Source organism: Bombina bombina, chromosome 1 (genome assembly GCF_027579735.1).
Source record: "Bombina bombina isolate aBomBom1 chromosome 1, aBomBom1.pri, whole genome shotgun sequence".
Taxonomy (NCBI): Eukaryota; Metazoa; Chordata; class Amphibia; order Anura; family Bombinatoridae; genus Bombina; species Bombina bombina.
Window position 1 is genome coordinate 613,772,356 of NC_069499.1, and position 16,458 is coordinate 613,788,813.

General features: G+C 40.7%; 1 protein-coding gene across 5 annotated transcripts in view; it reads left to right on the forward strand.

The window, feature by feature from the left end:
* The window catches only part of PHKA1 (phosphorylase kinase regulatory subunit alpha 1), a 473,866-nt gene that overhangs the window by 82,049 nt on the left and 375,359 nt on the right, over positions 1–16,458 (forward strand). For all 5 annotated transcript variants that reach the window (XM_053698997.1, XM_053698999.1, XM_053699000.1 and 2 more), the window contains exons 9-17: positions 1,687–1,833; positions 10,328–10,381; positions 11,003–11,125; positions 11,271–11,366; positions 13,340–13,447; positions 13,920–13,998; positions 14,998–15,132; positions 15,731–15,840; positions 16,284–16,428. In XM_053698997.1, coding sequence (XP_053554972.1) covers positions 1,687–1,833; positions 10,328–10,381; positions 11,003–11,125; positions 11,271–11,366; positions 13,340–13,447; positions 13,920–13,998; positions 14,998–15,132; positions 15,731–15,840; positions 16,284–16,428 — 997 coding nt within the window. The remainder of the gene's footprint in view (positions 1–1,686; positions 1,834–10,327; positions 10,382–11,002; positions 11,126–11,270; positions 11,367–13,339; positions 13,448–13,919; positions 13,999–14,997; positions 15,133–15,730; positions 15,841–16,283; positions 16,429–16,458) is intronic.

Consider the following 16,458-nt stretch of genomic DNA (forward strand, 5'->3'; position numbering starts at 1 on the left):
TTCGTCAGTCTTCTTCTTTGTTTGTTATTTTCTCTGGAAAACGTAAAGCTACGGCTACTTCTCTTTCTTTTTGGCTGAAGAGTAACATACGTTTCGCATACGAGACTGCTGAACAGCAGCCTCTCGAGAGGGTTACGGCCCATTCCACGAGGGCGGTTGCTTCCTCATGGGCTTTCAAAAATGAAGCTTCTTTGGAACAGATTTGCAAGGCTGCAACTTGGTCTTCTCTTCACACTTTTTCGAAATTTTTCAAATTTGACACTTTTGCCGCTTTTGGGAGAAAGGTTCTTCAAGCAGTGGTGCCTTCCATTTAGGTTCCCTGTCTTGTCCCTCCCGTATCATCTGTGTACTCTAGCTTGGGTATTGGATCCCATTAGTAATTAAGATGATCCGTGGACTCATCATGTCTTAAAAAATAAAATAAAATTTATGCTTACCTGATAAATTTATTTATTTTTTGACACGATGAGTCCACAGCCCGTCCTGTTCTTGTAAGACAGGTTTTGGGTTATTGTACACTTCAGACACCTCTGCACCTTAGCTTTTCCTTTCTCTTCCTAACTTTGGTCGAATGACTGGAGTGAGAGGGAAGGGAGGAGCTATTTAACAGCTCTTCTGTGGTGCTCTTTGCCTCCTCCTGCTGACAAGGAGGTGAATATCCCTTTAGGAATTAAGATGATCCGTGGACTCATTGTGTCAAAAAAGAAATACATTTATCAGGTAAGCATAAATTTTCTTTTTCCAGCCATAGTTATATATTACATACACATTGATTGGTTAGAGCAGTGCATACCTAATGTACTGCTAATCCTTAAAGGGACACTTAAATCAAAATAAACTTTTATGATTCAGATGGAGCATGTAGTTTTAAGACGCTTTCCAATTTACTTCCATTATCAAATTTTGCACAGTTTTTATATTCACACATTCTGGGGAAAAAGATTCTACTGAGCATGTGCACAAGCTCACAGGGTATATGTATACTAGTCTGTGACTGGCTTTTGTCTGTCACTTCATACTGGGGTGCAAACAATCAAATTTTCCAGCCACTGAGTATCTTTTTTAAAAGACCTTCATTTTCTTAGGCAGGGTCCATAAGTATAACAAACAAACGAACAATGTTTCAAACATGCAATAGGTTCTTAGACATGACTAAGAACCTATTGCAGGTTTGAAACGTTGTTTCCTTATGGACCCTGCCTAAGAAAATAAAGGTCTTTTAAAAAGATACTCGGTGCCTGGAAAATTTGATTGTTTGCAGTTCAGTGAAGAAAAAACATGATACAGGGGGCCAGAAAATGAGAAAAAATAAATTTGTCAGAAATAAATCTGTTTTATTATATACTTGTTAATTGTGCAATTCTCCTGCATTGTGTGGTCCTTTAATAAGTCACATACTCTCCAGGGGTTTCAAGTGGTTCATGAGTGTTGCATGCTTTCAAACCATTTTATTTTGCATGTGATATTTTTGCTATTTAGATTTCAATTGCTTATAGATACACTACATACAAAATTTTACTTTAATGTCCCTTTAAGGCCTTCCGTACACATGGTTAAAACAGGCCATTAGTTTTTCCTACACCGCCATCTGCTGGTGCAACCAAATATTACAATGATTTCTCCTGTTCTTGCCCTCATTCATCTCTCTCTTTTTATCCATTTTCTTCTCTTTATTTCTTTGTTCAGTCAATCCTCCACTCCATGCTCCCCAGAGCCTCTACTTCCAAAGAAATTGATGCTGGGGTCCTATCTGTCATCTCGTTCCCAGCCTTTGCTGTAGAGGATGCTCAGCTGGTACAGATCACCAAGCAAGAAATAGTTGACAAGTTGCAGGTACGACTGAGTACTCCATGTGTCAGTTCTCCCCCTATAGTGTTATGTGCTTCCTTCCCTCTTTGTAATATATCCCACTTTATTTCTCTTTAAAGCAGCCGACTATCTCTCTGCTCCCTGTCTCTTTTCATACACCTAGCCCCCATCCCTTGAAAAAAACACCCAGCAGTACCTGGGGATGAGCTGCAAATTAGAGAGGTATATGACCCCTCATGGATTTCCCTTGTTTACAACGTGTATACAGTGGGATAAGTTTATCATGCTGATTACCAGATTTCTAGTAGGCAATATACTTTTTATTTGAATGCGGTACTTCTCCCCTTTTAAATTTGCATTCACTTGTCCCTCTAGATCATAGGTAGAGATATGGGCTCAGTTAAAGGGACAGTGTACTGTAAAATTAGTTTTCCCTTAATGTGTTTCCGAAGACTTGTTAAACCAGAGTATAAAATTTAAATGAAATTGTTTGATTTGATTTATTTTTGTATATGAAATAGCAGTTTTTGTTTCGCTTTGAAACCACAGCCCATTAAAATGGGCTGAAATTGTAGGGAAATCAGACCCCCTTATCTTATCACTTTTTACTCACATAAATGTTTCATTTTCTTATCTTTTGTGAACTAAAGGCCAGTATTTAGAGAGAGCAATTGAAAATTAACATGTTAATACATATTGCTACTCCCCCTAGGAGTGTAATTCCTTCTGTTGATTTGTTTGCATAGCTTTTCTATAGCCAATTCTTAAGTATTGACATTTTTATTATAGCAGCGGATTAACCAGGCTAAATCAGCTATTTCAATTGACAAATTATATAAATTATATACTTCTCCCTCAGTCAAGACTACTTTGTGGTTTGTGTTGTAGGTGATTGCTGTTTTTATGTCTAGAACCTACATCCTAGAGGGAGTGTGACCCCCTTCCCACATTTAAATGAGGTGCAGAGGCTGGAATATGGGCCCCACACTATTTCCACTACAAACAATAAAAAAGGGCCTTCACTTCCTTAATATTGCATGTGATGTCATACTGGCCCCACCTCATTCTTCTATTAAACACTGAGGATGCTTCATTGCTTGCGAAAGGATTACATTTAAACCCATTTTATGTAACACTAGTTGTAAAGCCTGCCCGGAGGGCAGTCTATTATAGTGACAAAACATTTGCTTTCTCTCCCCCCTCTCTTTTTTGCTTGCTCCCCCCCCCCTCTTTTGCTCTTTCTCCCCCTCTCTTTTGCTCTTTCTCCCCTCCCCTCTTTTGCTCTCTCCCCCCCCCCCCTTTTGCGCTCTCTGGATGCTTTAATCTCCCGGAAAGGCAGTTAATGGCGGCCGGGAGGTTCACTTACACACGCCCATGATGGGTGGGCTTTCTCTGAAGCGGCAAGGGGTTTTCTTTTGCTCGCTTTTTTCCTGTTCCGGTGTGTACTAAATGGTAGAAGATCCGTTGCGGTTCGGCTCTTCAGAAGCAACAATCGTTTTAGAGCCGGCTAGTGCAGTTGTGGTGGGAGTCCGGATCGCTAACTGCTATTGATTCCGGCAGCCAGCAGGACAGGTAGGCACCTCAGCAGAGCTTTCTGAGGTGTAGAGGTTGCCTAAATGTTATGTAAAGCTGCTGCTCTGCTATTAAAAAATAGTGTCAGTTTAAAATTTAAAGGAACAGTAACATTTTTTTTTCGCAATAAAAATTAAAGAGGTATAAGAGTATTTTATGCTTGGGGGTTTTTCTTTTTGGGTAAAAGATGGACCAAGAGGCCCTTCAAAATGTTACTTGTGTTTTGAGGCTAATGTGGAACCACCAATCCTTTTTTGTCCCTGATGTATTGAGAGAACATTACATTACAGGGAGAGACTTTTTGATACTGAGCCATCATTATCTAAGGCACAGGTTTTTCAGGAGGCTCCTGTTCAAGGCATGGCGCAGCTTTCTCCTCAAGTGTCCCAAACTTTATCGTCCACACATGCAGTGCAATGTGTTTTCATTTACAAGACATTGCTACCCACATATCTTCTGCGGTAACTGATGCGCTGTCTGCCTTTCCCATGTTGCAGGGGAAATGCAAGAGGAAAAGTAAAGTATCAGTAAGTAAGGTTTCTGATTCAGTCGTAGCTATTCTGCATGTTCCCTCTCTGAAGTCTGAGGAGGAAGATACTTTGGTAGCATCTGAGGGTGAAGTCTCAGACTCAGACAGTGTAATTCCTTCTGCTGACGCTGAAGTTGTATCCTTCAGGTTTAAGCTAGAACACCTCTTGTTGTTACTTAAGGAGGTTTTGGCCACTCTGGACGACTCTGACATGACTGTCATAGTCAATCCTAAGAAGTCAAGTAAGCTAAACAAATACTTTGACGGTGTGGTGGATGTTTTTCCGGTACCTGACCGGGCTACAGAGATTATTGCACGGGAATGGGAGAGACCTGGTATCCCGTTTTCTCCATCCCCAATTTTTAAGAATATGTTTCCAATAGCTGACTCTATAAAGGAGTTTTAGCAGATGGGTCCCAAGGTAGAAGGGGCAATTTCCACCTTGGCTAAGAGAACCACTATTCCCATAGAGGATAGCTGTTCTTTTAAGGATCCTATGGATAAGAAGTTGGAAAGATTACTTAAAAAGATGTATGTACACCAGAGTTTACAATGGCAACCTGCGGTGTGTTGCTACCGTCACCAGTGTGGCGGCAGCTTACTGGTTTGATGTGTTATCTGACTCTATTCAGACGGATACTCCTCTTGAAGAGATCCAGGACAGGATCAAGGCTCTTAAGTTGGCCAATTCCTTTATCATGGATGCTTCCTTACAAGTCATAACATTGGGAGCAAAGATTTCTGACTTTGCTGTGCTGGCTCGTAGAGCCTTATGGTTGAAATCCTGGTCTGCGGATGTGTCATCTAAGTCTAAGCTCTTGGCAATTCCTTAGAAGGGTAAGACTTTGTTTGGGCCGGGGTTGGCTGAAATCATTTCAGATATTACGGGAGGAAAGGGGCATTTCCTCCCTCAGGATAAGAGGAACAAACAGAAAGGACGGCAGAGTAATTTTCATTCCTTTCAAAACTTTAAGGGTTACTCCCCCCCCCTACGAAGCAGTAACAGTCCAAGTCCTCCTGGAAGCCCAATCAGTCTTGGAACAAGGGGAAACAATCCAAGAAGCCTGTTAGTGACTCAAAATCAGCATGAAGGTTCTGCCCCTGGTCCAGGAGTGGATCTTGTTGGGGGCAGACTTTCTCTCTTTGCTCAAGCCTGGGTTCAAGATGTTCCAGATCCCTGGGCAGTGGACATTGTGTCCCAGGGCTACAAACTGGAATTCAAGACTTTTCCTCCCTGGGGCAGGTTCCTTCTCTCAAGGTTATCTGTAGACCAGATAAAGAGAGAGGCATTCTTACATTGTGTTCACGACCTATCCCACCTGGGAATGATAGTTCCTGTTCCAATACAGGAACAGGGCCCGTGGTTCCCAAAAAAGAGGGAACCTTCAGACCAATTCTAGACTTCAAGAGTCTAAACAAGTTTCTCAGAGTACCCTCCTTCAAGATGGAAATGATTCATTCCATTCTTCCCTTGATTCAAGAGGGTAAATTCATGACAACAGTAGATTTAAAGGATGCGTACCTGCACATTCCCATTCACAGTGACCATCACAAGTTTCTAAGGTTCGCATTTTGGGACAAACACTTCCGGTTTGTGACCCTTCCATTCAGCCTTGCCAGAGCTCCCAGGATTTTCTCAATGGTTCTGGGAGCTTCATTGGCAGTACTTCGGTTGTGGGCCATTGCAGTGGCGCCTTATGTGGACGACATTCTTGTTCAGGCGCCATCTTTTCAACAGGCAAGCTCCCACACGGATGTGTTATCTTTTCTGCGCTCTCACGGATGGAAGGTGAATTTGGGAAAGAGTTCCTTAATTCCAGCCACAAGGGTGGTGTTCTTCGGAACCATAATAGATTCTCTATCAATGACATTTTTTCTGACAGAGGTCAGAAAAACAAAGATCTTCAACTCTTGTCTTGCCCTTCAGTCCTCTCCTTGGCCGTCAGTGGCCCAATGTATGTAGGTAATTGGTCTGATGGTGTCTGCCATGGACATATTTCCATTTGCTCAGTTCCATCTCAGACCTCTGCAGTTATGCATGCTCAGTCAATGGAACGGGGATTATGCGGATCTGTCTCTGCGATTAGAACTGGATTAGGCGACAAAAGCTTCTCTTCCATGGTGGTTGTCTCAGGAACATCCTTTCCCAGGGTACCTGCTTCCGCAGGCCTACCTGGGTGATCGTGACCACGGATGCAAGCCTGCTGGGATGGGGAGCAGTCTGGGGCTCGTTAAAGGCTCAGGGTCTATGGACTCGGGAGGAGTCATGTCTCCCCATAAACATCCTAGAGCTGAGGGCAATCTTCAATGCTCTTCTAGCCTGGCCTCAGCTTCAGCCCGGTTTATCAGGTTCCAGTCGGACAACATAACTTCTGTGGCTTACATCAACCATCAGGGAGTTCCTTGGCCATGACAGAGGTAACCAAGATTATTCAGTGGGCGGAGACTCACAACTGCTGCCTGTCTGCGATCCACATCCCAGGAGTGGACAATTGGGAAGCAGATTTTCTGAGCAGACAGACTTTTCTCCTGGGGGGGAGAGGACCTTCATCCAGAAGTATTTTCCAGCTTGATCCTCAAATGGGGGCAGCCGTAGCTTGATCTCATGGTGTCTCGTCAGAATGCCAAGCTCCCGAGGTACGGGTCAAGGTCAAGGGAACCTCAAGCTGTTATGATAGATGCTCTGGCGGTTCCTTGGAATTTCAGTCTAGCATACCTGTTTCCTCCATTCGCTCTCCTTCCTCGGGTCATTGCTCGAATCAAGCAGGAGAGGGCGTCAGTGATCCTCATTGCACCGGCGTGGCCTTGCAGGATCTGCTATGCAGACCTAGTGGAGATGTCATCTCTCCCACCTTGGAGACTTCCACTGAGGAAAGAACTTTTACTTCAAAGGCCCTTCCTTCATCCAAATCTTGTTTCTCTGAAGCTGACTGCTTGGAGATTGAACACTTAATTTTATCTAAGCGTGGGTTTTCTGAGTTGGCCATTGAGACCATGATTCAGGTTTGTAAGCCTCTTACCAGAAAAATTTACTATAAGATATGGCGTAAATATCTGTATTGGTGTGAATCCAGAGGCTACTCTTGGAGTAGAGTTCGGATTCCTAGGATTTTCTTTTCTCCAGGAGGGTCTGGAGAAGGGATTATCAGCTATTACCTTGAAGGGTCAAATTTCTGCCTTATCTATATTTTTGCATAAACGTCTGGCCGACGTGCCAGATGTGCAATCCTTCTGTCAGGCATTGGTCAGAATCAGGCCTGTGTTCAAATCTGTTACTCCTCCCTGGAGTCTTAACCTTGTTCTTAAAGTTCTTCAGCAAGCTCCGTTTGAGCCTATGCATTCCTTAGACATTAAGATGTTATCTTGGAAATTTCTTTGTTTCTTTTTGAAATTTCTTCTGCTCTAAGAGTTTCTGAACTCTCTGCATTGCAGTGGGAATTCCCTTACCTCGTTTTTCATTCGGATAAGGTAGTTCTGCGTACTAAGTTAGGTTTCCTTCCGAAAGTGGTTTCAGATAGGACTTAACCCTTCTTCTCATAAAGAGCGTTTACTGCACAATCTGGATGTGGTACGTGCATTGAAGTACTATTTGCAGGCGACTAAGGATTTTCGACAGTCCTCTTCCTTGTTTGTACTTTTATCTGGGAAACGCAAGGGTCAGAAAGCTACTGCTACGTCTCTTTCTCTGTGGCTGAGGAGTATAATTCGTTTGGCCTATGAAACTGTTGGGCAACAGCCCCCTGAGAAAATCACGGCTCATTCCACAAGGGCTGTTTCCTCTTCCTGGGCATTCAAAATGAAGCTTCTATGGAACAGATTTGCAAAGCTGCAACTTGGTCCTCTCTACACACTTTTTCGAAATTCTATAAATTTGATACTTTTGCCTTGGCTGAGGCTTCTTTTGGGAGAAAGGTTCTTCAAGCAGTGGTGCCTTCCGCTTATGTACCTTGTCTTTTCCCTCCCTTATCATCTGTGCTGTGTCCTCTAGCTTGGGTATTGATTCCCAATAGTATTCAGAGATGATCCGTGGACTCACTGTGTCATTAGAAAGAAAACGAAATGTATGCTTACCTGATAAATGTATTTCTTTCTTAACACTGTGAGTCCACGGTCCGCCCTTTTTATATCAGACAGTCTTTTTGTTTTGTAAACCTCAGGCACTTCTGCATCTTGTGTTACTTCCTTTCTCTCTTTTTCCTTTGGTCGAATGACTGGGGTTAGTTGGAAGGGGAGTGATATTTAACAGCTTTGCTGTGGTGCTCTTTGCCTCCTCCTGCTGGCCAGGAGTTATATTCCCAATAGTAATTAGAGAGGATCCGTGGACTCACCGTGTCAAGAAATAAATAAATTTATCAGGTAAGCATAAATTTTGTTTTTTTGCTCTCTTCTCCTCTCTTCTCCTCTTTTGCTCTCCCCCCTTTTGCTCCCCCTCTTTTTCTCTCCCCCTTTCTCTTTCTCTCTCTCTCTCTCTCTCTCTCTCTCTCTCTCTCTCTTCCCCTCTCTTTTGCACTCTCTCTCTTCCCCTCTCTTTTGCACTCTCTCTCCCCCCCCTCTTTTGCTTTCTCCCCCCCCCCCCTCTCTTTTGCTTTCTCTCCCCCCTCTCTTTTGCTCTCTTCCCCCCTCTTTTGCACTCTCTGTTGCTCTTTCTCCCCCCTCCCTGTGCCAGTGAGTCCCATGAAAAAAATCTATCTATCTATCTATCGTGATGCTTTAGACATTTTTTTATCCCCCCAGAAACCTCTTTCTCTTTGTCCCTCTTAGTAACTGTCAAAGCTAATCAGCTGCACGCTAGCCGGCAGCATTCACTTCTGATTGGCTGTTGCGGTAGAGCCGCTATTCTCTTGCAAGTAAAGCTATCGCACTCTCTAGGCAGACAAAGACTTTTGAGCAGACCATAAGCCTCCGCCCACATTCACTTCTTGGCCAATCCCAGTACTTACTGCCTCTCCTCATGCGCCGAGAATCCAACCAATCGCTTTTCCGCTCCGTCATTGCTCACAGGATTCCCCGCCTCCCTAACGGCTCTGTTTTTTTGCCAGCTTCTGGAGCGTACCATTCTGTTATTTCTACGTGACTGTTGGAGGGGGAAACTGCTAAATTGTGGGATGACAGCACGGCCTCAGCCTCTGCAGTGTAAGATGCCTAAAGCTTTAGCTCTCAGCTGTTATGTAACAGCTGAGAGCTAGAGCTCCGGAATCCTGCATCCAGGTGGATTCTGAAAATGGCTGGGTGGCAGGGTTGGCGCAGCCAACATTCCCATGAGGCTGAGCGTGCAACTGACAACGGCGACGGACACATTACAAACGTGATTATAGTATAACTATAGATTCCTTTTCTATCAAACTAAATTTGTAAAATCTTTATAAATGTATAAAAAAAAGCATTAACCAACAACCATAGAGCATAGTTTCACAAAAAAGTCACAGATTCTATATAACATATTAATGAGATTTACTCATTACATTTCCAGTACAATGTACAGTATTATGTAATTCTTTTATAGTAACAGAATAGTTTGCAAAGCTACTTTTGCAATATAAACACCATTAACGATGCTTAGTCCATGGTGATTATGTTGTGGGCACCTGTGCTTCCTGCATGCACTAGAGTTATAAGCAAACACGCATATAGTGAGCTTGTGACCCTCCTGACTGGCACCTCGTGCACGGTCCTTTGCAATGCTAAAATAAATAACTTGATCAGCTGTTGTATTTTAATGGAGTGTATATTTGCAAACTGTAGTGATTTATAAAACTAGATTCATTTGCACTGGATTGTCTTTTTATAGTGTGTAGTTTTCATACTTTATTTCTTGACCTATAAAAAAAAAAATAGGAGAGATGCTGTCACTGGGTTTCTCTTTTTCCCTTATGTTCTTCTAAACTTAAATTATGATTCAATATAAGAAGATATGTTTTTTTTCTGAAGTTAACACTGGGGTAGTTCTTCCTTGCTCCAGAACAGCTGCTGGAGACTGTAAGATAAGCCTCAAACAGCTATTAGCATTACCTTATATAAATATTCTATGTGATTAGTATCTGACAAATCCTTCTAGAAAGCTTCACTTCTACCACTGAGCAATTCCGTTACTTTCATAGGTTTTGCCAAAAAAATCCCAGACATTAAAATACCCTTCTAAATCGCATACACTTCATACACATACACTTTTGTTTCCAAATTAGACCAGTAAACCAGTTTCTGCATATTGACTTCCTGTGTCTTTGTCACTTGCCAGTGATAGCATTATTCTATTTTACTTCCCTGTCCTGTTTAGTTTGTAGTGAATGTATTGTTGTGCCATTGTCGGAGGCCTGTACGCCTCATCACATGTCATGGCTGTACTAGCGAGTATACTTTTACGTTTTGTGTATAGGAATGTGTCTAATGTGTGAGTTTTCTTGTGTTCTTTTTTCACAGGGTCGTTATGGCTGTTGTAGGTTTCTCCGGGATGGATACAGAACCCCGAAAGAAGTATCTACCGTTTTATTATTATTTTACGCTAATATTCCCTTCCTTTTTAAATCACTTATTTTAATAACACACTTTTTCCCATGTGTCATTCTAATAGTGAGAGGGGAGAATTTGGATGATAGTAGAGAGGTTACTGAAAATGGAGTTGCTAGAGCATTTGAAGGAAGGGGTGGGAAAGAAGAGAACGGGAAGCCATATAGGCTGCCAGGGTGGCGAAGCTGTGGCCCAAGGTGGCATTCACAACATATTTGCTGGTACCCTGCATCTGGGCTACCACCATTCTGTTTTATTATCTTATTATCTATTTATTATTTATTATCTGAGATTGTAGTCCTTATGAATCCAGCTTTATAACTGCAAATTACGATGTTTAAAGAGGATTTTTTAAATTAAAAAATAAAATGGCATGGGTTCTTGAAATAATGTAAATAAAAATGATCTCAATGCACACTTTCACAAAGGTTTGCTACCCATATATAAAGAAATTGGGGGTCGGTGAAGGACACACATGGTTCCTGTCTGTCACATGCATGTGCATCCATCCTGATTCCTGTTGCACTAAACAGCACACACACGTTTGCCATCTAGTGTATAGGTCACTAATTGCTCTGTATCTTACAGGATCCCAGCAGACTGTATTATGAGCCTGCAGAGCTGAAATTGTTTGAGAACATTGAGTGTGAATGGCCACTATTCTGGACATACTTCATTTTGGATGGGATATTCAGTGGCAATATGGAGCAGGTGAGAAGGATCCCTGGCATTTGTGTGTGCAAGTCGCAGGTCCTCCCTGCAATGTATTCATCAATATTTCCTTATTCCACACCTCTAACCTAACTCAGTCCCCTACGCTTTTCTCATTTTACTCACTCCCTTTCCTGTGTCTCAGGTGCAGGAATACAGAGAGGCCCTGGACGGAGTTCTGATCAAAGGGAAGCATGGAGTGCGTCTGATACCTGAGCTGTATAGTGTCCCTGAGGACAAAGTAAGCATCTATCTGAAATACACAGGCACGTGAGAGCTGCAATATAAGGCACTAGTAGGCTACAAGGAAAGGAACAATATGTGTAGCAGAGCTGAGAGCTTGATACTCCATCATGGGAGAAGTTTACATTATAGGGACTTAAAGGGACAGAGAATACAATTTAAAAAAAGTTTCTGATTTCCTTCTATTATCAAATTTGCTTCCTTCTCTTGTTATTCTTTGTTAAAGAGATACCTAGGTAGGTAGCCTGCACATGTCTGGAGCACTACATGACATGAAATTGTGCTGCCATCTAGTGTTCTTGTTAATGTATAACATGGTTGCAAAACTGCTGCCATATATTGCTGCAGACACACGCACACTTGTGAGCTTACATTTCTGCTTTTGAACAAAGGATAAGAAGAAAATGAACAAAATGTGATAATTTAAGTAAATTGGAAAGTTGTTCAAAACTGTTTGCTCTATCTGAGTCATGAAAGAACATTTTTGAGTTTTATGTCCCTTTTAAAACTCAAAAATAAACCTTTAATTATTTAGATAGAGCATGCAATTTGAAAAGTATTATCAAATTTACTTTGTTGTCTAAATATTCTTAGTTAAAGAGGTAGGGTCAGGAGTGGGCATGTGTTTAGAGCACAATATGACAGCAGTATTGCATCAATTGCATCAATGCAATGCATCAATTTTGAGCACTAGAGATGGCAGTGCTGTTTTCAGCAATGTATAACATTGTTACAAAACATTTTAGCAAAACTGCTCCTGTAAAGTGTCTGTCTTGGCTTTCAGTTTATATTAAAGTGAAGGTAAACTTTCATAAATTAGTGCCCGGTTTTTAAAAATACTATTAAAAACAGGGGAACTTTTATTCATGAAAGTTTACATTGCAGCGTATTTTTACAAATACTTACCTTTCTCTTCAGCGACGCAGGATCGCCAATCCCCCGTCTGCTTCTTATTGTGTACTTACACAGCAATGACAAAACCGGCTTCCTCCAATCACGGCGTGGCCTCACGAGATGGACGTTCTGCGCTGGAAGCCATGATTGGAAGAAGCCGGTTTCGTCATTGGTGACGTAAGTGCAGAGGAGCTGTGGGCGGGGGATTTTGATCCTGCGTCGCTGAAGAGAAAGGTAAGTATTTGTAAAAATACTCTGCAATGTAAACTTTCCTTGAATGAAAGGGCCCCTGTTTTTAATAGTATTTTTAAAAGCCGGGCACTAGTTCTTGAAAGTTTACATTTACTTTAACTCTCATTTCATAAAGGGATAGGAAAGTCAAAATTAGAATGGATACCAAGCGAAAGAAGCGCATTTGAAAATAGAAGTGAATTTAAGTGTCTTAAAATTACATTCTCTATCTGAATCCTGCATGTTGGATTCAAATAGAGAATGTAATTTTAAGACACTTAAATTCACTTCTATTTTCAAATGTGCTTCTTTCTCTTGGTATCCATTGTTAAAAAAGAATACGCACATATCCTACACTAGTGGGAGCTAGTTGATGATTGGTGACTGCACACATTTGTGATTGGCTAACTAGATGTGTTCAATTAGCTGCCAGTCATGTAATGCTGTTCCTTCAGCAAAGGATAACAAGATAATAAAGCAAATTTGGAAAGTTGCTTAAAATTGTATGTTGTATTCAAATCATTATAGAACATGTGGGGGGTTTCCTACCCATTTAAAGACCTTTCAGACAGTGGACACTGCAAGCCGGAATCCTTTATATATCTTTTTGTAATGCTCCCCTGCTTTGTAAGCGTCCGTTATCTCATATTATGAGGATCAGAAAATAAAGCTGAGTCTATTATTTTAACATTTATTAAGCTCTGGAACTGCCACTACTAGGGTTCAGTGTCGTCTAAAAAGTCCATTTAAACAGTTATTACATTTAAAAAATTTAATAAAATATCTGCATTGTAAAATGTTCTAATCTACAGCACTATAAGCTAATATATAAGCGCTATATTACAGGTGGAGGAGGAGTATGAACATCCGCGTACAGTGGATCGAGTAGCCAAGGGGAAGCTCCCTCACATGTGGGGCCAGTCCTTGTACATTCTAGGCTGTCTGATGTCTGAGGTGAGTTTAGATTCAATGCTGTGGGCTCCACCCTAATGAAAAATGCAGATTCTAACAGGAGATTAAAATGTGATCCACGGAAACGCACTGAGTTCTACAATATTTTATTAACTTGCTTGTGCAATTTGTGACTGTAGTAGAGAATGCAATATTGGGTTACCAATAAGTTTACTCAAACCTTGTGCTGCTTTATATTTTCAGACATAGGTTTGTCAATCAACTACACAATTCCCTGTACTGTGATGGAGATTTCTACATTTCCTGTAGTATATCAGTGGTTATGTTTTTCCGTTATACTGGAGTAGAGCATAACAATACAGTGGAAACAAGGAGAACGTAGAAGAGGGAAAGGGGAATGGAATACCTGTACCCATTCTGTCTTCTACTCCGTCCTTCTCTTTTGCACATCTCTTCATCTTCTCACATCTCACATACTTTTTTAAAATTCTTTCATTCACGTCCAACTCTTTAGGGTTTTCTCGCTCCTGGAGAGATTGATCCTCTGAACAGACGGTTCTCCACTGTTCCTAAACCTGATGTGGTTGTGCAAGGTTAGTGTCCTATTCAACAAATTTGTTGAGATTAATGATTGACCTGTGAACCAAGATCAATATTCACACCAACTTTGTTGTTATCTTTTGAATTTATGATTTTTTTAATTGAATTATTTTGTATAAATAAATATTTTGTTATTTTGGAAAATATGCATTGATTTATTTCCCATATATGAAAATATAGCTTATTCTTATTTATGGTCATGTGATCTCATAGCTTGAAAATAGCTATTGAACTATATATAGCTAATACATTCAATTCACAAATTAAGCTTTTTGAGTAGTTCCAGTTGTGTAATGCAAAAATTCTCTGATTTTCCATCCTTTTTTTTCTACCCATTGCTATCAAACAAGCACATATTTCTGACATACTCATATATAAATACATGGCTGGCTTTACTGACCTACTGTACTGAAGGTTAATATTAAGGAATGTTTTTCAAATATACTTCTCAAAAGTTATTCCTCCAATGCAGTTTGGTTTTTTGAAGGGTTTGGTGGAAGAGGGCCGGTTCCTCATGAAGGAGCAAAACCCATAAACAGAAGGTTTTTCCTCTTTAGTAGGATATCCCTTACTGAGCGCCTTTATGCTAACGTTTGTTGTTCTTGCGAACTGCTGCAGATTACGATAGCAGGGCATGTGCATTCTTTTCCTGTGCATGATCCAAAGGTGACAGGATTTACCTCAGCAAAAACATGCATGCTCTAGGCCTAACCCGAAAAAGTAGATAAGGTCTAGAATAACATAACAGTGAATTTTTAAAAGAAGCTTTTTTGCCTAGAAACCTCGAAAAGTATTTGACAATGTATGGAACGTTTAAATTCTGTCTATATGATTAATCTATACATAAACAAAAAATCCAGACAACTTTCATAGAGAGCTCACCTAAAAAAATTAAAATGAAATCAATTCAGTAGTAAATAACTTTCACAACATCTATTTAAGCTTTTTGTGACCATTTGCTCTCTGGGCTGATCAGAGCTTTTCTCCCATAGTATGTATACTAGCAGAGTCTGAGGAGATCCAAGAGATTCTGAAGAAACATGGGCTTGAGGTGGAGACAGTTGCTAGTGTTTACCCCATTCGTGTGCAGCCAGCAAGGATTTTAAGCCACATCTATGCCAGGCTGGGTGAGTGAGCTATATGTTAATGTGTGATTACCTGTTAGGGAAAGTGAGCAATGTGGGGGTTATCTGTCCTTTCATATTTTATATAAAACCTAAGCAAGCTAGGCGCCATTTCTTTGTACATTGTTGCATAGGAAAATGAAAATTTGAGCTCAGCATAAAAAAGAGCAAATAAAATTATTTTCTTGAGTAGAAAACTTGATCAGAGATGTATGATCTGTGGAGGGGAACATATCTTGTATACTATCTGTACTGATTTAATAGAAGTTCTGTTTTTTCAGTGAGAATAACTTTTGTATGAGGTGAATTCTTATATAGGAAGCCTTCTGATAAAGCCATATGGCATGCTGCATGGTCTTGCATACACAGTTTTGTTGGAGTCAGAAGACTGAGTATTCAGTTTGCTTTTGTATAGTAGACAAAGATAAATACCCATCTTAAAGGGACACTGAACCCAATTTTTTTCTTTTGTGATTCAGATAGAGCATGCAGTTTTAAGCAACTTTCTAATTTACTCCTATTATCAAATATTAATCGTTCTCTTGGTAACCTGTCTCATCCTTTTTTCTCCACATTGCTACTTTGTCCTCTATTTGTTTAGGGCGTAATAAAAGACTGAATCTAACTGGAAGACCCTATAGAAACATGGGTGTCCTAGGGACCTCTAAACTCTATATTGTCCGGAAAACAATCTTTGCTTTCACACCCCAGGTAGGCTGGGATGCCAGGGTGGGCAGAGGGGATAAAATATGTGGTTGGGATCAGTTTATTTCCATCTTGGAATAGTCCAGGAAATTTAGAAATAAATAAGAACAATGGAATGTAATACTTTTATTTACATGGAGTAATTATTACACATGAAGTTTAGGGAACGTGACACTCAGAAATTAATATTTAGTTGACCCCCACTACGGTTTCTCTTCTATTACTCCTTATTCTCAGACTTTCTCAGTCAGTCAATATGAGAACTGTTATTTACCTTTTATTGCTCAATCTGCAATTACAAACAATGGTTAATTAATTTGGTTGACTACTTGTTACATAAATGGTTTTGTCATAGGGACTCTAAACACACCATTTTGTAATCTTCCATAAGGCATTATGGGATGTAGAATCTTGCAATTAGTTATTTCCTTTGGCTCTTCTCCCTGTAGTTCATAGATCAGCAACAATTCTACTTGGCCCTTGATAATCGCATGATTGTTGAAATGCTGCGTACTGATCTGTCCTACCTCTGCAGCCGTTGGAGGATGACTGGCCGTCCCACCATTACCTTCCCCATCTCACGCAGTATGCTGGGTAATACAGTCCCATATGATCTACTAATTA